We start from the raw sequence: 22,382 nt of genomic DNA on the forward strand, positions 1-22,382 counted from the left end.
ACACAAATCAGCACCCTTCAAATCCATCACAGTGAACGTTTGACGTCTGACTTTATTGTTGTCAACTCACCATGATGCATTGGGCGGTTGCACAAATGTGGTTCGCTGATGAGCTGATGTTGTCACAAAATTGAATTGGAGGAGCATGTTTTCGACAAATGTGCTCAACTATGTCAAACCATCATCATGGTCAATTGAGCTGAGTTTTAGACATTTTTTGTGATTCATTTGTTGTGATTCCTCTGTGGAAGTGATTTCCATGAGCTTATAAAACTCAGAACAACCTCAGAGTGAGTCACTGTGGATCAGAGGCAGACTAACGCCTGAATAAATCTGAATAAAACGATGGTGGACTCTTTTTTTGGCGTGTTTTGGTCCATGTTTGATCTTTTCCATTCTGCTGCAGAGGAAATGAACCAGCTTCAGACAACACGATGAGTCAAATTCAGCTGTCCGCTCTCTGAGGGAAGTACAGTCATTTCTAGAAGCGTCTGCATCAGTACAGGAAGTTCATCACTCAGTCACTCTGTCCAAAAACATTTCAGTCCACCTCTGTTCCCTGTTTTCTGTTCAAACCCACCTCCACTCGCTTTAATGTTGTCCATTTTATGAAGACAGCTGATGAGCTGATAATGACTGGAAAGAGTAGGACAAATTCACACACCCAACATTACACGTACACACTTGTATGGTATTGTTTGATTTCGTGAACAGGAGCACAACAGATTTAATTTTTAAAATGGGGTCCTCAAGGAGTTTAATCTGGCTTCATTTACAACAACTACTATCTGAACAAAACAGAAGCCAGCTGACTCTTATGGATACACTGGTTATTACTGACTTTATATCACATGTGTCAAACCGGTCCACAGGAGGGCCGGTGTGGCTGCAGGTTTTTGTGCCAACCAACCAAGAGCACACCATTTGACCAATCAGCTGTCTGAAGACGGAGATCAGTTGATTAAATGAGTCAAGTCTGGTGTGCTGCTACTTGGTTGGAAAGAAAACCTGCAGCCACACCGGCCCTCCTGTGGACCGGTTTGACATGCCTGCTTTATATAAAGATGGATGACATGGGAGCTCCCCTAAAGTGAAGCCAAATCATGTGGATCGCCCCCCGGTGGCTGGCTGCAGTACAGCTCATAAGCTCCTCCCCCTCCGTGTTAGCAGATGGGACACGGGTCAAACTAGAAACTCAAAGTACACATCGAATAAATGACCCAAAGACGGCTCCTGTCATTTTATGTAGTTCTTATCACACTGATGTATGCTCAAGTGCCCATCTTCATCTTTTTAGTTTGGTTTTGATTAGTTATTTGATGTCATTGATGTCACAGCTGAGCGCGGCTCCTGATTGGGTCAGATGGGTCGTTATCAGCAGCTTTTTCACACTTTAGTCATCTTCATATATCAGAAATTCTGCTCTACTGCACTTCAATCCTGGATGGAAAGAGTTTTCTGAGGCAGCTCCAGCTCTTTACTGCTCTGCTCTCACCTCTCACACTTCCCTAAAGAAAAGAGAAGTTCCAGGTAAAAGTGCAAGTCGAACTCGAAGCCACAAAGATTTCAGTCCTGCTAATCAGAGTGCTGAGTGTAAATTCATCATGTCAGGAGACAAAGCTAGATCCAAATCATTTGATTGATAAGGCGTAAACGGAGCCTGTGTTGTGGCAAACAGAGGCTTTCTGAAAGTTAAACTCAGCTGTAGGCACACACACACTGACTGAAACACTGAGCTCAGCTGATTTGAGACAATACAGAGTTTCACTTTAAACACCAACTTTTAAATCAATGCTCAAACTGTGATTATAGTCAGCACGAAGTGAACCCATGGAGCCAAATCAGGGGCAAAAGTTTCACTAATTTGAAAAAAAAAAGAATTGAATTTGAAAGTTGAAATTTCGATTTTGAACTTACAACTAAAAACACGTGTAGGAAAAGTTTGCAACAGAGAAAGCCGCAAAGTATTGGCTAGCAGCAGTAGCAGTGTTACGTTCATTCATTCATTCATTCATTCATACACTTTGTTCTTATGCACCAGCAGCAGCACACCTGCAGAAAATGGTTCAGGTGAGTGTCTGTGAGGTACAACAACGTGTGAGAATTCGGTGTCACGCTGGATTTACTTAGCGGCTAACACCTGACGTGTGGTCCTCAGTCGTTCAGTCACACTGGAGCAAACAGTCCACAAAAACAGTTTGCCTCATCTTCTCTGTATGATTCCTGAACCTTTACGTTTCCCTCCCGGCTTTAGTCTGTCAGTATGTGAAGTACACTTACTTACTTGGACAGAATTCCTCCCCCTGCGAGCACACAGCTGGTAGCTTTCATGGTAAAACTCTTTTTTGTGTGATGTTAAATTTTAAATCTCCATGTTTAGATGTGGAGCTATGGGCTGCTTCACGCTTAAATATCATCATTTAAATTCCGCAGAGACAACAGTCGTCTGTGCGCTGGACATCCGAAAAATGACCGCCTTCCAGCCAGACGAAGGCCGCTTTTAACCTGGATGTCTAGACGTCCCTGGAATCACTGAATTAGGGCTTATTTTGTCGTGGCGGCGCAGTTCGCCACCTACTGAACCAGGAAGAGCTTAGAGAGCAGAGGAGGAACTAACTGATTGCTTTCAGCTGAGTTTTCTGAGTAATCCACTGAGAATCTGGTGCTTCACTGCTCTACTTTCACAAACCAACACATCTGGTCAGCAGAACCCCTGACTACGCCTTTTCCTTTTTACTACCAGCAAGCATGTGTGTGTGTGTGTGTGTGTGTGTGTGAAATCCCAAAGCTAACATCCGTGGCCGGTTGATCCCAGCTGATGGAGCAGCAGTTTGCACTGATGGCATCATAATCCAGAGACAGGAAGTTGGTGGATGAGTGTGTGAAAACAGTGCCACAGCACACACACACACACACACACACACAGCTGACATAGAGGGAAAATACGAACACACTTTAAACCTCAGAATGGGTCATAGGTTTGTATTTTTTTTATTCCTTTTTATTTTTCTTGGGTGGTTAAACGAGTGTGAAAGCCTGAATCACAATCATCAGTGGGTCTGAGTGAATCAGTGTGTGCTGCTCACAGGCCTACAGAGAAATACACTTTAACCATTTTAAACAACAAAATAAACAGAAAGTCCAATAAGCCAACGTATTGGAGACTCGAGTGTTTTTGGTCCAACTCTGTATAGTATTTTTACTGTTCATATTATTGCACAGCACTTACATGCACAGTAAGGACTGAACCATTTCTACTCTTCACATTTCCATCAGTGATAAAGAAACTGGACTCGTGGGAGAACTGGTCCTGAAGAGCCAGGACTTCATCACCCAGAGACGTGCTTTAAGCTTGCTGTTTGCTTTCACAGCACTGCGGCTTCTGAGCTGTGAGCTCCTGCCGTGAGCCGAATACGGCAAATGAAGACGGTGGCGCCGCAACAGGAACTCTGGTGGGGATTTTGTCTTCTCGACGATCAACAACACGATCATCCAAGGAACCTCCCCGCTGGCTGATGAAGACCGGGGAAGACGTGAGGGGAGGAAGACTCGTCAGTGGGATCACAAGTGTTTCCGCGCTCAATCATCTTATCTCATCTGTTTACACACCAGTGCCAGTAAGCTCGCCGGCCCTCTGGGAGTGGGAAGGATGCTTCAGGAATCCACTTCAGCCGCTCCAAATAACACCAGAAGACTGAAACAAGTGCACGTTTTTCTTCCCCAAAGAGAGGGAGGCATCCGAACCCAGCAGCTGACGTAATGAGAACAGGACATCAGAGACTCCGAGAGGCCTTCCGATAAAATATCTGCAGTCTGTTTCTGTTCTCCGAAGCTCTGAATGTTGCGCAACTTTATGTGAAAAGTTGTGTCTGATTGGAGGTCACTGCAACAAGGCGAGAGCGAGGACGGGCGGAGACGGCGCGCTCACACGTCCACTGTGAAAGAGACGTCCGAATCGTCCGTATGGTTTGTGTTATCAGAGCTGAAGTTTTTATCTGAACTGCACTTTGACAAGCTAACAGGCTTTTTTATTTGTTTTAATCTTTGCTTCTGAATCCCACAGACAGAAAGCTGGCAAGAAAGTTTGCTTTTTAATCATTTCCAGCCTCCTTCACTTCAGTCTCTCATTAACATCACCACAAAACACCCTGAACACACACACACACACACAGACAGACAAACTCTGTCTCACCCTCTGCTCATCAGTCTGTGGTGTGTGTGTGTGTGTGTGTGTGTGGACTGAAACGCGGTCCAGGTACTGAGAATTTCAGCAGAAAATTATTTCATGATGATGTTTGGTTAAGGCTGCAGTCTGTTATGTGTATGAACAAATACACAACCTTATAAGGGTGTGTGTGTGTGTGTGTGTGTGTGTGTGTGTGTGGGTGGGGGTATCTACTACATGATAATAATGTGGTCTAAGATCCGTTAATGTCCACTTGTGAAATTTGAGACAGAGTCTGTCCTGTGTTTGTCTTTGGGCGAAGAAGCGCTTCGTTTGGTTAATAATGTGGTGGCTTGCGTCTGCATTCTGCTGTCAGGTCTTTCCTACACCTTTAATCACATTGTTCATCACATCTGTACAGCTGTTTGTGTTTCGAGACATTTGAGACACTGAAACACGTCTTATAAGTTGAAATAAGAAGAATGAAGAAAAGTGTCATTTCGGTATTGGATGCTGAAAGTCAGGTGTCGCGTCGGCACCCCTGTGGCAAAGCGAGACCGTCTTCCACCCGGTTCTCTACTTCAACCTTCAGACCTGCTGCCGTCTTGCTCTCCACCAAATGTCCATCCAACCACACGCCTGGTCTCACTTCACTTCTCGTCTGACCTGCAGTTACCTGGGACCACCCCCGCCCACCTGCCCACCTGTGTCTCAATCCCTCGTCAGCCACCATTTTCGCTTCCTTTGTTCCTTTTCAGCTCGTTCAAGTCAAGCTCCTCTCCTGAGAAAGACATACTAAGCTAGAACTCAAAACCTCAAATTAAATCTTAATCCTAAATCCAGAACACATTTCAAACACATTTTAAACCAAAAACCATAGAGATACACAGAGACCCAAACCTCAAATCCTCACCCAAAAACCCACGAACCCTACACTCTTTCAATCTGGAAATTACAACCTAAACCTAAAAGTAGTCCTTCAACTATCAGGCTGGTTTTACATCCACAGCGTCAGCAGCTGTAAGTGCTCTTAGGCAAGGCACTGAACCTTCACACGACGCCACCCGAATGAATGACAGCAGGCTAATATGGTCATGTGGGCCGAAAGCACTTGTGCACTTTGACAGAAATTCTCTTTATCTCAGCGTCAATCCGAGGCTGCACTTTACACTCTAAACACACCTGAAAGTAGAAATAAGATGCTGTTGTGCTCTATTGTCTACTGAGAGAAAACAATTACTCTGTCCAGGCTACAAAAATCTTTCCACTTAGCCCTTTTTAATAACGCAAAACGCTGGAAGATTTACGTTCGGCTGAGTGCAATAGCTCAGAAGAAAGCAGTAAAAATGTCCACAATATTAACAAGCTGCTGGATCCGCACCAAAACTTGTGGTTCGTCCTTGATTTGTTCTTTTGGCCCTTGGCTGAATGTTCCGTCGTTTTTCACTGGAACGGGATCGTCTGGTGCGGGAAAACCTTTACTCAAACACTGCGCTCGGGTATTTGTATTTGAAATACCGCCTTGTACTTTAACTACATTAGATTTCACATTGAAATATTGTGCATTTACTTTATTTACTGTGGCAGTCGACGTCACTTGTCGCTTTCAGCGTTTCACATACAAAGCGGCGTTTTGATTCATCCGGGAGCCTAACAATAACAACATGCTGTGCATTTCACTCAGGTAAAAACATAACGTAACGACCCCACATGGGATCAGAAACCTGCCCCCCCCGTGAACCCGCCATGAGAGGACCGAAAATGTTCACGTGGTGGATATGACACACACACACAGCACTATGGCATAGACAGATAATTATATTTCCAGTATCAAAATATTCTCTGTGGACTGTAATGCTGGACTGCTCAGCCTTGCGTGGCTCTGACACACACACACACACACGCACAGGAAGTTACTCAAGCTGCCTGTAATTTCATTCAGATGCTCTGCTCTGTGTGTTTGTGTGTGTGTGTGTGTGTGTGTGTGTGTGTGAGTGAGAGAGAGAGAGAGAGAGAGAGAGAGAGAGAGAGAGAGAGAGAGAGGCCACTGAGTTGAAGTGTGTGGTCGCCATCTAGTGGCTGACAGCAGAAATTCACGTTATTAGTCTCGGGATTTGCAGTTTGAATGAAGGGTAAAGAAGTAAGTTCTGCTTCAGTCAGACAAACACGCCTCAGTTTGTCTTCAGGGGGGTCAGAGGTCAGCCAGGGGCCACACCTTGACCTCTGGGGGGTCCCTCACGTAAACAGGGGAAACTCTTCGCTTTGTTTCTGCGTTGTGAAAGGCCTCGCTGTCCTGCGGCGGAGATGAGAGGGCGTGTGGATGAAGCAGCAGGAAGCAGCACGACTGCACCACTACAGTCGGGATGTTTCACTTCCCCTCTTGTGTTTTATCGCGTTGAGACGATGTCATTTATTCGACAGGCATCTTTTTGGGACTCTGGTTTCAAGACCTCAACAGTTTCTCATAAAACTAAGTCGCATTGGTCTCTGATGTTATCATGACTCAGACTTTGACCTCTGGGGGTCTCTGATGCTAACCTGCTGAAGAATTTCTTTAATGATCCTGCTGTAAACGTGATTTAGTTTGAACTTTTCAGATTACGTCTTAACGTTAAAACTAAAATAAAGAGGCGGCACAAAGTGTGGAGCTGGTGTATTCAACATTTATTTTCTGTCATTTTAAAAACTGTTTGAGGACAATCAAAATATAAATACATTTCTCTCTCACAGTCACCCACACACACACACACACACACACACAACCCCTGCCCCTGATTTAGATGTTAAAAGGTGCAACAATCCACCATCGACTGACTGCATCATCCAGATTTCTGAGGCTGCTTCAACACAGAGAGAGAAGAACTACGGGACACTTCTGATAGCTTGTGATCAATACTCTGACGTGTTCAACGTGAGCTGCAGCAGTCGCACGAGCTTCACACACACACACACACACACACACACACACACACACACACACACACACGTCTTCACCTCCAGGATGAACTTCTTCACGACGTCAGACAAACGACCGACTGTCATTAAATCCATTAAAAAAAGGAGGTTCGATCCAAGGCTGCAAACCGTCCTCGAGCGCCTTCAGAGTTCGCAGGTCAAGAAACAAACTGTGACGTGTTTGAGTGAATGTGCATCATTACTGGGACCAAATCCTTCAGTGGGGAGGAGGTGACGACACTGCATCACAGACAGACAGACAGAAACAGGAGAACCACCTGAACCACCTGAACAGGTGACTTGTGGAAACACCAGCGACTTTCCAGCTGCTCAGGAAGCACCACTTATTCAATGTTTCCTGTCGATTCAAAGAGAAGCAAACAAAAAGGTCAAACAGTCTCTCTTGCGGCTTCTCACACGGGGAGACTTTGGTTGTTTTTGACACCGAGGACCTTTAGATTCTGGGCAGTTGGCCGGACAGAACGAGACCCGTGAAGGGTCAGTCTGGGTCCGTGGGGCAGTTCTAGACCTCCTCTGACGGTTCACAGACCGAATGACCGAGCAGAAGAGATTAATGCATCCTGCACTGACACTATCGACGGGATCTGGAAGCTCTGAACAGTTTTTGGACTTCCAAAACCTTTCTTGAAAACAGCAATGAAAAACTACCACATGATGAAGGGGGGCAAAAAAATGGTGTAAAATGGTCAGCTGTGATAAAAGCTACGGTGGATTTACTGTTAATGAGACAACACGTGCCAAACATCAACCACCTCAGGCCGCTCGGGACGGTCGGCTAAGAATAGACGCAGAGAGGCGAAGATCAAACCCGGCAGAACATCTGGCTCTCATGTGGTGACTCAACATGTGAGTCAGGAATAAAGTGAGAATCAACCCGACATTTACGCGCTGTCTTCTTGTGGCCTGCAGCTTCCTGCTGCCTCCCTGTCGGCCCTGTCATTACCGGACAGTTTCTGGATGAGAATAAGACTTCTGAGAGACTCGCAGGCCCACAGGAGGAGATCAGCCTCTGAGGCAACGGGCCGTGTAATCATCCCTCAACATCCCCAACACCAACACCAACCAAATTAAAAAAAATATATATATGTTTTAACAGCAGTGTAAAAGGGCAGACTGTGCTCTATTGTCCCGCAGAAGTAAAGAAAGCGACAGGCAGAGGAGAAGCAGCCCTTTTCCTTTAAAAAACCAAAACAAAGTCATCTAGTTAACCTGACTGTGTTTTCAACACTGACGCGGTGCTGTGCAACACTCAGTCCGGCGGGATTCGTCACGTGTTTAGTCGTTTCCTTCCTTTCTCTGAGGCAGCGGTGGACGTGTCTGTACAGTATTTACACGCCTGAATACATAACAAAAAAAATGGAGGTAAAAAATACTAATAATAATGATAATAATAATCAGATTTCCAAATCGCCGCATGATCACAATGAGGGAGAAGTCAGTCAAAGGGTCGTTTTGTCAGACGTCTCCTCGATTTCAACACATTTTCCTGACAACATCAGCAGAAAGAAGAAAGAAAAGCAGAAATCACGGGGGGGCTAAAGTGACTTTTTCTCTTTTTCTCCATTCGAGGTTAATTTTCCAGTCCAGTGAACTGAAGTCAGAGCTGGGGGGGGCAAAGAAACTGAGCCGAGATACGAGAAAATCTGGCTGCGGCTCGTCGGTTTTGTCTCAGCCGCCACTAAAACACTGAGGGAATTTGGCTTCTTAAACATCTGAATGGCTCTCAACTTCTGATTATGTCAAGTCAGTTTGCCTCTCAGTCAGTGTCAAATCCCATTGCTTTTAAAGCCACTGTGTGTAGGATTTATGCTGACCAGCTGGATCGTGAAGCGGACAAAATCCAACCTGATTATCAGGACCGACTGCACCAGCCTTCATCGAGATCGTCGCCTTCTTCTTGCTTTTTTTAACTTTCAAAATCCTACAGACAGTGGCTTGAAATCAGGTGAGGACAAAAGTCTGCAGGTGTAGTTTTGTTAGAGGTCCAGTGTGGAGAAGGCAGGAGGCAGAAATGAAATATCATATTCAAAATTATGTTTTCATTAATGTGTAATCATCGTTGTTTTCTCTTCCTTCACTTTCACTTGCAATCTGCAGCCTCGCCACCAGGTGTCACTAAGCCCCACACTGGACCTTTAAAGAGCCTTGGTTTTAAAAATCTTAAAAACTTTTAAGGATTTTTAAGGATGTTTTTGTACAACACGTCTTTAAAGGAACACATCACCCAAAAGGTGCTTCATGTCGTCTACTTACAACTTGAGACCTGAAGCACCAGAGGAATCCTCCATCAGAGCTCCGACCGGTGGAGAACGTTTCTCTGATGTTCTTCACGTTCTCAGCAGAAACACGAGATCAAAAAATGTCGAGCTGCTTGTTTAGCAGGATACGTTACATTACAGGTTCTGCTCAGCTTTGGACTAAAGCTGCATTTTCCCCCCACGAAAGTTAGGTTCTCAATTTGACAAGCAATGAACTGTTTACGTGATTTTACTGTTGAAACTGAAGACAACATTTTGAGCTGTGGGAAATCCCGAGGAGGGTTTTTCACAATTTTCTGACATTTTGCAGGTCAAACGACTAATTGTGAAAATAACGGGCTGATTAATTGATAATGAAAATAAATGTTAGCAGCTCTACTTCGCACTCGAGTCTTCATCTGGTCGGGATTTCAGTTCAGGTTGCTGTATTTTAACACTTGAACACTAAATTAAACTAAAAAAATCAGACATAAAGAGTGCAAGCGGACTGAACTTAAAGGACAAGGCAGGTGACAATCTTACTGTCTCTCACACACTCTCTCACACACACACATCCCATGAAAAAAAACAAAAAAGCTGGATCACATCTGTGGCCCACTGAGTCCTGCTGGAAAACCTCAGGATTTTGTCACTGCAGTTTTTAGCAAATGTTACTCGAACAAGATGAAATGGTGCATTCGCTGGGGGACTATTTTGAGCTGCGGATTACTACGCATTTGGCACTCGGTTGAGTTTTTCCAGCAGTGGGACGGTGCATGTGGGATTGAGTCAGAATAAACTACAGTGAGAGTGTGTGTGTGTGTGTTCACAGTAATGACGGGACATGTCACTCAGTGCAACAGCGTGACTCACTGATGTGTTTTTAACAGTTCTGGGACAACAAAGGAGCTCGATGGCACAGAGGATTTTTTTTTCATGGGATTTGCTGACATTAAGTATAAAATATCACCAAACTTATCCAGGGTTAAGTTGTTTTATGATTCAGTAAATTTTGATCATGAAGCAACCTTCTTTTAATCACGAGAAAACATTTGTGTCCTGCCAGGCTTTCGGTGATTCGGCTTACAGAAATGCGAGAGCGAACATTTTTTCCGTGGGGCGAGAAGCTGATACGAAGACTAAAGATTTTGGGTGACGTATTCCTTTAAAAAGCCTCCATTCCCCCTCTGGAACAAAGGCTCGACCGCAGATCGTCTAACGGACATTCAGTGCGGCGAGCTGAGTGTCTGCCGCCGCTGCAGCAGGATGTAAACGTGACTCTTTCTACGTGAAGAAGCTTCTAGATGCTGAGTCTCATTCTCTGCTCGAGCTCAATCCCAAAAAGTCTCATCAGTCAATTGCGGACTCGGACTCTGACTCTGTCCCCGTTGGCATCAAACTTAACAGCGGAGAGCAAAATCCTCTCCTGTGCAGCAAAAGGAGAGACAGAGGAATTAAAAACTTGGCCGATTTAAAACCTCTCTGTCTCCCTCTGAATCTCTCTCATCCACTGTGACAGAAGACAGACAGACGGAAGGAAAACAAGCTGCTCTGCTTCTGTTTCCAAACCTCTGCCTCCCTCTGTCTGTCTGTCTGTCGTTCTCCGTGTCCGTGTCTTGGTCTGTGTTGCACCGTTGGAGGCCAGCGGGGGGCGCTGTTAGGACGCCTTGCCCAGCTCTATCTTCTTCTGGATGACCCGAGCCGAGTGGTAGATGAGCGAGTCGATCAGACCGGCCACTGCAGGAGTCGAGCAGACAGGAAGCAGAAGCGAGAGAAGGAGAGAGTCAGAGTTCATCCACTTTAAGCTCTATTCACGTTCACACAAAGCAGCTTCCTGCTCAGATCGAGGGACTGACCTGTAAATACTCCTCCAATGATGGCGCAAACGCCTGTCAAGAAGTGTGTGAACGATCTGAAAGGAGAGAGGTCAACAGTTTGAATGAGAGGCCAGTTAAGCTTCAGCCGTGCTCTAACTGACAGCTTTTATCATGCCAAGTCCTCCGCTGTCTCCTACCTGTGTTTCTCTGTGAATTTAACCATCATGGGCGACAGCTCATACAAAACAAACACGCCCGGCAGCCCCTGGTCTCCTATTAGCCCGTTGGCCACTTTCTCATGCCTGGTGACTGAGAACTGGTTTGTTTTTACCACCTGAAAAACAAAACAAAACAAAACAAAACACAACAACAACAAAACGGTTTTAGGCTGATGTGAAGGATTACATGTGAAACTTAAGGATCAGAAAAGATGGGGTATACAATGCAGTCAGTTTGATAAGGTCTGGAGTGAAACATAAACTTAGTCCAAGTTTGGACTCACCTCTCCATCGGTTTTCACGTAGATGGTGGGAACGATTTTCACAAAATACTGGTACATCATTGACGCTGTGGGGACACAAAGAAAATCCTTGTTGAACTAAAATATCAATACAGACACACAGAAGTTACTTGACTTCCTCATAGTTGCTAAAAATCTGTGATTTACTGCGAGCAAATGGTAGCACACAATGAAATAACAAAACCAATTTGAAGCAATGGATATTATTGAACATCAAAGAACAAACAATTACCAGACCAAAGTCCAAAAAAGTTGGATATTAATTAAAGAACACAAATATGAACAGCGGCGAGTTAAGGAGTGTGAAAATGAGATGTGAGGTGTCGTTACTGAGGTGTGAGGTGAGGCTGTTCAGATCCAGTTTAATCTACTCCAATAGAACAACACATCATAGGATCAGTTGCTTTGTGATTAAAGCCGTTTCTCAATAGGACACGTTGGTTAGAAAGGTTGGCTGAAGGTAGGCCATGCAGTAAAGTGAATGAACCACTGAGCGGCGCTGTTCAGCACGTCTTCCACGTTACTTCTCTTCTTTAATTGCTTCCTCTGTCTTTTTCCTCTTCCTGTATCCGGTTATGGAAGTCTGCTAGAGAGACATTTAAACGCCGCTGCGCTCAAATATACGATAATCTTCCGCATAGGAACCAGAAAAACGACCTCGTTTCAAACACATAGTTCAAGGTAAGGCCAATTTAATCAATAATTTAATTACTAATTTCAATGAATGCGTTAATCTGAGACGATGATTTACCGGTGGAAACGCCTCATGTTTATCTGTCAAGGCCACAGGTGACGTTAGCCCACCAGCACGCTAAGCTAGCACAACAAACGATTTGCTGGAATAAAGAGTGAATTTCACTTAATTAACGTTATTGTTTCGGCACTGAGTGGTTGTTGTGTGAAGGCTGCAGTAAAACAAGCCGCTGGCAAACACAAGTGTTAGCCTAGCATACGAGCTAATTCAGTAACACTGACTTTACGTTACAGGCTCAGCGACACAACTTCATCGTTAACGTTAACCAGCAGCCTAACTGTCAGATATTCTTAGTTAAGTCTACGTGAGCAGCTAGTTGGATTGCCAGCCGTGTAACAAGCAAACAGACAGTATGAACTTGTTACATAACAGTAAATTGCTGTTTAGATGCAAAGGTCAAATGTCTGTTAGGAAGCTGAAATTTCTACAGCTTTTTTTTCGAGGCATCACAGAGTGTCCTAAAATCATACTACATATTATCGTTTATTACGCTCGGGTGCTTGATGATCTGTTTAATGTCTAACCCGTCTTCTGTCCGTCTCTCCTCTCCAGATGCCAGTGGCTGTAGGTCCATATGGCCAGGGCCAGACCCAGCCCAGCTGTTTTGACCGGGTCAAGATGGGCTTCATGATGGGGTTTGCAGTAGGAATGGCGGCTGGCGCCATGTTCGGCACTTTCTCCTGTCTCAGGTAACACTGAACTGAGTGTACATCCACCTTTTGCTTTCTTGTCCAGTTTTATGTATTAAAAAATAATAATAATTTGAACAGCCACCTGCTCTGAGGCTCAGTGTGTTAGGGCACCAGGTGTAGTTGATGGTTTTGTGTCCTACGATTTACCATAAATGTGGTCAGTAGTGGACGTTCTGCTGCATACAATTCAGAAGTATTAGGATAATGTCTCTGAATAATCTCTAGTTACCTCAACAGTGAAAAGAGTCTTCACTATGCTGAGTAATATCAGCCTGGTCCCATCTTCATTGTGTACATCTCATGTTTTTTTATTTTCTTTAAACAACTCACACAAGTCTGCTGTTGTGCACTTTGACGGCTGTTTGAAAAACAACGGAGCCAATCAGGACAATGTGAACAAGTTAGGCAGAAAAATTTTGTTATATGAATGAAACCAAATTTAATTTTTGATTATCAGGCTATATTAATATTAAAAATGAAAGTTTTGGATCGTCTCCATCGATTCAAACAACATGCAGATTAAACACTGAACCTTGCAAAGGTGTACACTGTTATTTAAAAGCCTCATCAGCTCAGAGTTGCCTGACACGCTCCTGACCTTCATTTGCATATTCAACAGTTTGTAAGTCTACTTTTCTGGTATCATAAACTTCAAACCAAAGACTGAAGGTCACGTTGCTCAACAAGAACAAGATACCGACTGCTCACTTTAAACACAAACTAGACAAACAACTATCTCTTCTGTCTGTAGGATCGGCATGCGTGGCAGGGAGCTGATGGGAGGAGTAGGGAAGACCATGATGCAGAGCGGGGGGACGTTTGGCACCTTCATGGCCATCGGCATGGGCATCCGCTGCTGAGGAAGACGAGGAACAACCACCTCCACAACACAACTGTACAGCTCTCGGACTCTTCCATTAACTACAGCAGCAGCTCTCCGCCTGCTCCATGCTGTCGCACTCTCAACCAGCAGTCTAGTTTTGTCAATAAAAGTTCTGATACATCAAATGCTTTTCGGCGTGGATTTGTGACGCTTTCCGATGCTGCCAACATCCTGGTCAGCGCAACAGACACAAAAGTGGAGGAGAATTCCCACTTTTTCTCTGCTCAGTTTAATTGTACAGCACTTCCCTGGTCTCCTACACTGTGGCTCCTCTCTCTGACTGTTGAAGTTGTTGTCAGACTGAGAAGTCTAGTCCACATTCAGTCTCAAACCACTTGACATTTGGGTGTAAGTCAGTGCACTTCTGTGACAGTACACAGTAACTGCACTTTACAGGGTCTCATGAAACAAATAGTCATATTATTGGCTGTTTAATATCCAACGAAAAGGTTTTCCGAATCATAGACACGAGAGAATGTAATTTACCGTAATTTGGTTCCAAATTATCCATGTAGGTCACGATGAAGCCTCCACTTTAAATACTTAATGTTGCACTGCTGCTTGTTGTATTATTCCTACCAGAATCATATTGAAAAGCATAAAAGCACTGACCTTGTGGCGCTGTGACGTTTGTGTTGTCCAGAGGATTAACGATGCCTGGGTAATCTTTACCAAACGACAGATGTTTTATCAAATGGGTCATGTTTATCTGGAGAAAGAAGAAGACGTTGACAGACTTCAGCAACAAGCAGGTCTGTTAAAAATGTCTCATTTTCCAGCTTTTTGTCCTTGTAAAACATCAAGGCAAGTCTTTTCCCAGCATTAAAAAGGGACATGTAATGTGACCTGCTATTGTATTACCATTCAGTTAACTCAAGTCTTGGGATAAACAAAAGGAAAAGCTATCAAACAAAATAGTCACAAAGACTACAAATCTGTTAGGATACACTTTTGCAAATATAAAGTTACTAAAAACAAAGAAACATTATCAGTCCATTTACTTACGTTGTCCAAGCCAAAACTCTGCAGGTCATGTACTGCAAACAAAACACAACACGTCACTTAACTTGTTGATTCCAAATGCCTCAAATACACAATCAGTAAAGAAATTTGTGATTGGTTACTGCGCACTGATTCAGCAGTTCAGTCTGGTTAGTGAACAGATGAAAGGCAGGAAATAAAAAGTTAAAATCTGCAGGTCACGTCTGCTCTCGGGTTGCTTTGCCTCTGACCTTTGACCTCCACTGAACGTGACTGTTTCATTCACGAGGCGTCTGGTTTGAGGCATCTGTCACTTAGTTTAATGCACAAACGTAACCAGCCTTGACCCACAAAATTAAATATTTGTGAAAATGCTTAAAACTGACCAAATAACTAGAATTCTAAGATTTCAGGTGGGACGTCACATTGAACACAGCAGCTCCTCCAAACACACAAAAACAAAGCAGATTTTTCAGTCAGACTTTGATCAACCTTCAGAGGTTCAGTTCAGTCTGCTCAGTGGTGTGAATTCGTCAGCTTAACACTCTGAACGGCACCATCACACGTTCAGCAGACGTCTACAGAAGGAGCACAGTCACACAGTGGATGAGAAAAGTCCGTCTTCAGTATCAACATACTAAGCGGAAACAGTCAGATTTCTTCAGCCTCAGAGTCTTCGGTCATATTTGGGTTCACTGTTTATAAAATAAATAATAAATAATATAAAATAAATCACAACTGAGCAAAATTTGTGCCTCCAGATTTGTGTGCTTGATCCTGTGTGATGAATATCACTGCATATTTGAAATGAGTAACTCGCAGTATTTTCCCACAGGCTACTGTACTCGTACGAGGCCACTCCTCAGTAAAGTTTGTAGGTATTTACACAATTTAAAACAAAACTGCAAATAAAGATGCACTTACTTTCCACAGCGTGTACTGCAGAAAGAAGAGAGAAGAGTCACTATAACGATGCAGGCAGACAACAAACCACGTTATGTTAATGGACGGGGGGAGGGGAGGGGGAGGTGGCACAAGGGGCTGCACAACACCGACAAAAGGTTTTTCTTTTTAATCTGATCTTATTAAGACATCAACATATGATGGCACAAGATTTGGTATTTGGTATTAAAAGCTCAAATATCCAAATTGATTTACAAGAGATTTGACATGACAGCAGAATCTCACTCTTTCTTTTTTGGTGTGTGTGTGCCAAACAAAATATGCTTTAGCAAATATTGTGTATGAATTCTGTCAGGGTCATCGTGCAGCCCCAAACACAGGAGGCAGCGCTGAACCGTTTCACAGCCGGTCCAGACTAAAGGGAGCAGAATCAGGATGAGGCTGATTTATTTCAGCTGCAGCCACGCTGACAGTCCTCAGCACAAGTGATTCTTGTCTCTTGTTTCTGCTGCTAAGCATTTAAATACGACACTGAAGAAAATAAATGAAACACATTCAGTGGGGTGAACTTATCTCTCAACACAGAGCCGGAGATCAGAGGACGCCGCCGTGTTCAGGCGAGGAAACTAACAGTGACAGCCATTAAGTGCAGCTCAGACTTCAGCCACTCGCACGCTTGTCATCAACCTACAAGACCTTCGTCACAGCTGAAGATTACCAGCCAAGCTCTCCGTTTCAGAAGCCAACTTATGTTTTGTTCAGATTAGAAGCAGCCTACTGTGGCTCTTTTTCCTCCTGAGGTGACTGTTGGAGGAGATTTGTTTGAACTTTATGATGGCTGACTGCTGTTAATTTCCTGCTCTGGTTTTATGTGCAGATGGGCAAAACTTTATAGTCGGCAGGCAAAACAGAGCAGCCCAGTCAAGACAACAACAAAGACCAAAAGTGATGCAAAATGATGATGGCAGAGCAAAAATCGGCAACAGCAGTCAAAGGAATGAACAAATGAGGGGAGAAAAAGTCGACAAATGCAGAGAAGAAGCAGGGACAAAATGTGAGAAAATGGAGCTTTCTAGAGTTAAGAATAATTTGTTACTAGTTAGTGTCTGCTGACGTATCAGGTGATGTGCAAAAGAATTTCACCAGTTTGGTTTCAGTGTAGTCATTCAGTCCTGCCATGTCCAAAATGATTTTTCACTCTTGATATGAAATCATCTGGACAGAAACTGTGAACTTGGATGAAGCAGGGAACACCTGAACACCAGCTGTAGAAACCTTGAAAACCTGCTGCATGTGACATCCAGTCATTTTCCCTGTGATTAAGGTCACAATTATTATCTATTTGTCATTTATTTCTACACTAAATGAAATGAAATGCAGCTTCAGCCTCCAAAAAAGGTGAGCCAACACAATTTGAGCTCAGATTATGAGCTAAGGGGCTTTTTACAGCACAACACATGAAACCTTTTCAAAACCAAATAACATTTTCAGTGAAAAAACCCCAAACTCATTCCAGCATTAGTGGTGCATATTCATTTCTTTGTGATTTTGATAACGTGTGACTAAACTGTAACTCAAACTTAATCAACGCTGACATTTGCTGTGAGACATCTTTTACACGGCTCACCTGGTGAGTCAATAACAAAATGTCCAACAAGTTGACAGAACGTTTGAAAATGTAACAACACAACATTCGACAGGATGAAGTAAATCATCTACGAGCTGCTGCCTGACCCTCACCTGCGTGAGTCAGACAGCCGAACGACAAGACAACACCGAGTCCTCAGCATGCAGTCGGAGAGCCGGACAGTTTTGGTTTACGAATGTTTTGTTAAATGATGTGAACGATGGACGATGAATGAACGGAGATAAACATGCTTAACAAGTCAAACGTTTCTGAACACCCGTTTGCTTCAGCCCTTTGGGGGTAAGTGACACACAAGCAAGAAGAGAGAAACATAACTCAGATGTGAAGCTGACTGGAAAGCACCCGACGACGGGAGACTCGTTTGTGAACCACAAACAGACAGAGCGTTTCCACACAGCCGCCTGCACGTACTGCTGTAAGTGAGTCGGCAGAGCAGCTTTGTGTCTCTAGTCTTAATTTTGGATATCAAGTTGTGATTTGAGTCTCACTCAAAGACGTACAACTGGGTGTCCAAAAACCTCTGAATGTTCCTGTGTGTGCGTGAGCAGGGAGGACAAACAGCAGGTCTTACCGTGGACATGAGACTGCTGGAAACTTTTCCCAGGAGCAAAGTGGAAATTTCCTGCCACCTGAGACACAAACAAGAGGACACGTTTCATAGGGAATAATCCTTTCAGTATGGTGTTTAGACCACTGTCCCGCACATGTAAAGAAATTTCAAGAATGAAGTCACAGAATCATGAGCTTGGTGTGTTTTAAAAGCAAAGTGTTGTATGTTATTAAGCATTTCCCCCATAATCCGTATGCACTGTAAAGGTAATTGTTGCTTCGCTTGAAAAACACACGAGGAAAAGTTCAAACATGGCATGCGACTGTTCTTATCTTCTTCCTGCGCGCCTCTTATCAAAAGAGCAAGAGTCGATTTACTATATTACACCCACTCTGCAAATTCAGGATGTCACGTGTTAAACTAGTCACTAGTTACCTTGTTGACCTCCAGGAAGCCGTAAACCTGGCAGCCTTCGTTCTTCTGCTCCTGCATCTTCTGCGTGAAGCCCTCCCTCTTGCACTGCTCGATGGTGTCAGCACTCTTGAATGCCCAGCCTCGCCGCCGGTACGCCTCCCGCACGTCATCACAGGTGTTACAGCATCTGCATGTGCACACACACACAGCGAGCAGATGGCAAGGCGAGTTAACACACAATGACACAGAAATCTTAAAGACAGAGTGACACGTGTGTGTGTGTGTGTGTTTGTGTCTTACTTGAGGTCGTCGGTCTCGGCTCCATAGCAGCTCTCACATCTGTTTGGGTCCAGTGTACTGGGGTCGAACACCTCACCGTCGTCAGCCACGCCGAGTTCTACACACAAAACACGTAAATGCGGAGACTCGGGCAAAAAAAACAAAAACAAAAAAAAAAAAAAACAGAGCACGACTTTTGGTTTGAACATCTGCCAACAGCTGTGGCTCAGCGTCAAATATCAGAGTAAAGTCAGCGTTTACCGTGTTTCTCTGCCTCGATGGTGACGGGTTTGAAGTCTTTGTCCAGCCGCTGTTTGAACAGATTGTGTTCAACGTCCAACTGCTGCTCGCCGGCCACATCCATTGCATCTATACTAAGATCTGAGCAACATAAATGAAAAAAAGAAAGAAAGAAAGAGTGGGGAGGGTGAGGGGTTGACCATAGCTGTGTCGTCATTAGCATGTTAGTCTCATCAGGCTGAAGCAGCGACCTAACAGCGGTGGGACTTACAAGCGCAAGGCATGTGAGGGAAAATGACGTCGATGTTGATCTTCAGTTTGTCTCCTCGCGACGTGTCGACGTACAGCTCAGGGTGAACCTGCAGGGGACAAACAGCGAGGACGAACTTTCACTCAGACATTCTGTCAAAACACGTCACGCCTGGCGCATTTAACCGTAAATAACCCATTTTACTGCCCCAAAGCAAGAGAAAATTAGTCAAAAAGCAGTTTGTAGTCAAAAACCTCCTCTGATGGGATTTCCTATATACAGGGCAATACGGCTGTTATCTGCACAATATATGATTCTGTCAAACAGAGGCATCAACTGACAGCTTTGTGGTGTGTTGGGGAAGCAGGACTCTCAACAGTCACTGTCACATGCTTAAAGTGAGTGAAAACGTGTCAGTAAAGTGAATGTTAAAACTGTTATGACCACAGTGTTGGCTGTTTTCACACTTGTGTGACACTGAGCATTTTCAGTACGTTTGTGTGACCACACTCATCAGACCAGTCTGACAGGAAATGTTACCCAAAGGTTGCAAGCTTTTTAGAATTGACTGCAGGGAACTTTTACTTTCATCATTATCTCAGTTTGGCATGTTTTAATAATCTTCAACTTTCACCGCCTGAAAAGAAAAGTTTAAGAACAAGCCGACATGAACTTAATGACCTGTCAGCTATTTTTCATTTTACAACCATGATTCCTTTTTGACATCTGACTCAACTGAAAACACTTCAACCTACTTCAATACAATCTTATTTTTAGTTTACAGATGTGTGAGGTCTCCTGACAGCTTGAAATCACACAGGGCAAAAAACCCACACTGTTAATGCCTACAGTGGGCAAGAAAAAAATTGTAATTTTAAGACTTTTTTCACTTCTTCCATGGACTTTTTAGGGAATTGATTTGAAAGCTTTTTAAAGACTTTTCAAGGCCTGCAAATACCCTGAAAGAAACCCGTCTTATCACTAAACGAGGCTGTGTGAATGTGCAGACTCGCCGGCCTGCCTGGACACGCCACACCGACCAAAGTAAAATGGCAGCACACACGTCATTTTTCCTCCCAGTTGCGCTTTGAATTCAATTTCACCTGGAACGTTTGGACCACTCGAGGAGGATATCAAATAATGAGGGGACGCGGATGAACTCACCTCTTTAGTGAGATAGTACTGCAGCTCGGAGACGAACAGGATTAACATGATGACACCGCTGACGAGGGTCACTGCAGACACACACAGGAAGTTCAAACTGTGACAGCGAGAATTTAAAAGGAATAAAAAAAAATCTCCCTGATCTTCTTCTAAAACGTCATATTTTATCAAAACAAGATTTAAATGATGTTTTTCGTCTTTCGAAAGACGCTGTGATCCCTCTGCAACTTACATACGTTTGATCTCCTCTGTTGCATTTTGGCTCTCGAGAAGATCAAGCTGTAAAGATGATTGTTTAACATTCTGGTAACGTAAGCTACTGCTGGTCCTGTTAGCAAACAATACAAAACTCCATGAAATATCTAATTGATTCAGGACTAACTGCTGTCTGATAGAAAAGTACTCCTGTCAGTGTGAAGCTCAGTGTCCCCTGAGCAAAGTGCGATGATGATCAACAGTAAAAGAATGAAAGACAAAAACAAAATCATTGATTAAAACAAAAGGCGGCAGCTTCTCATTACATTCTTAACAATGAAGAACATTATTTCACTGTTTTTGCTTTACTTTTTGGTTTGTCTTTTCGTGTTACCCAACAGTTCTAACCTTAAAGATGTAACACTTTTCAGTGATCTAAAAAAGAAAAGCAGCAAATGACAACTAAATTAGTCTGAAGATAAAGAGCACACCAGAACTGTTGTTGACTAGTTTTATGTTTATATCATTAGAGCATTAAGTGACAGCCTTCCTAGAAGTTAAACTGAAAACTGAAAACCAACACAGCAAGGCAACAGTTTCCATTCAGTTTGTTGTGGTGAATAACAGTAAGTCCATTAAATCCTGTAACATCCAGCAGTTTGGTTGTTCAATAACCTGCACGTTCCTCATAAAAAGGTGCTCCTTTGTGAGTGGAAACGACCTGCTTACTTGATCAACAAGGTTGATGACTCAAATTGAGTACATCTAGAAAATTCAGTTTAGATATTGTAATGTGTATAATGTTGATAGCTTTTCGAGTGTCGCCTCTCTAATCTCTTAGTTAATCTTTACTTAATTCCATTCAAATTGTTTGCAGCTGGTAGTTTATTCCCACAGTTTATCTGTTTTCCTACCTCAGCCTGCCTCTGCCCTGCTGTTGCATGTGAATTTCCTTTTTCCAAGCCTCCAAACCTTAAATGCACCACCAACATCCAATACTAAAGCACAGCAGCGTGGTTTGTAAAACTGCCACCAGTCAAGTGTTCATGTTATGCTGCCAATGGGATAAAACGTGCAGAATCACTGGTTTTGTCCTTTACATTAACTATGGGGTAAGAATGACTTGATATCCCAAGTTTCTGTGAAAATATATCTTCTGTCATGTATAATGTTGCATTTTTTCACTAGCCTTGTCGTTATGTTGCTCTATTATTAAGTGTTAAACGTGTCTGTTTTGTTGCTGTACGTTTCTCCCAGCGCTATGAGCCTAATGTTAAGACTGTAACCGGGTGTAACTTATATTTTTTACAATTTAAAGAAGAAACGATTCAGTTAGCCTTGTTGTTAGCCGGAGCGGCTAACACCCTGAGTGTCTGAATGGCTGCTGCTCTCTGGTAAATTAAAGCCTCTCACCGGTCGCTCCTCCCCACGTCTTCACCCGGAAATCTTCCAGAGTCTTGGGATAAGCGTCAAACTGTTTCAGCTTATTTAACGTGTCCATTTTCTACACCAGAAAACCACAGCTAAACACAACCGCTGCCGACAGATTCCTACACTCCAGACACACATCAGTCCTGCGCTTTCACTTCCGGGACACACGCGGGGCACGGCACAACCAATCACCGCAGGCCGCGTAATTTTGTCTTTTTTTTTTCTTTAACAGGAAAAGTGCGTGAATATACAACATAAACAATAGAAGAAGAAAAAGAAGAAG

At 43.6% G+C, this 22,382-nt stretch overlaps 2 protein-coding genes across 3 annotated transcripts; one reads left to right on the forward strand and one right to left on the reverse strand.

The window, feature by feature from the left end:
• Positions 1-9,576: 9,576 nt before the first annotated feature.
• ergic3 (ERGIC and golgi 3) lies at positions 9,577-22,272 on the reverse strand. 2 transcript variants are annotated; one of them, XM_046384968.1, is made up of 14 exons: positions 22,082-22,272; positions 20,474-20,544; positions 19,331-19,418; positions 19,081-19,200; positions 18,841-18,937; positions 18,562-18,727; positions 18,148-18,205; positions 15,950-15,964; positions 15,050-15,081; positions 14,657-14,753; positions 11,698-11,762; positions 11,393-11,529; positions 11,235-11,290; positions 9,577-11,115 (listed from the first exon to the last, which is right to left on the reverse strand). In XM_046384968.1, exons 1-14 carry the CDS (start codon positions 22,167-22,169, stop codon positions 11,036-11,038), a joined length of 1,170 nt encoding a protein of 389 aa, XP_046240924.1. In that variant the 5' UTR covers positions 22,170-22,272; the 3' UTR covers positions 9,577-11,035. The 2 variants fall into 2 exon arrangements, with proteins under 2 accessions (XP_046240924.1, XP_046240926.1); XM_046384970.1 differs by lacking the exon at positions 15,950-15,964.
• Positions 12,245-14,169, forward strand: romo1 (reactive oxygen species modulator 1). Its single transcript, XM_046384971.1, has 3 exons — positions 12,245-12,396; positions 13,022-13,158; positions 13,913-14,169. Exons 2-3 carry the CDS (start codon positions 13,022-13,024, stop codon positions 14,019-14,021), a joined length of 246 nt encoding a protein of 81 aa, XP_046240927.1. The 5' UTR covers positions 12,245-12,396; the 3' UTR covers positions 14,022-14,169.
• Positions 22,273-22,382: the final 110 nt, after the last annotated feature.

Source organism: Scatophagus argus, chromosome 3, assembly GCF_020382885.2.
Source record: "Scatophagus argus isolate fScaArg1 chromosome 3, fScaArg1.pri, whole genome shotgun sequence".
Classification (NCBI taxonomy): domain Eukaryota; kingdom Metazoa; phylum Chordata; class Actinopteri; family Scatophagidae; genus Scatophagus; species Scatophagus argus.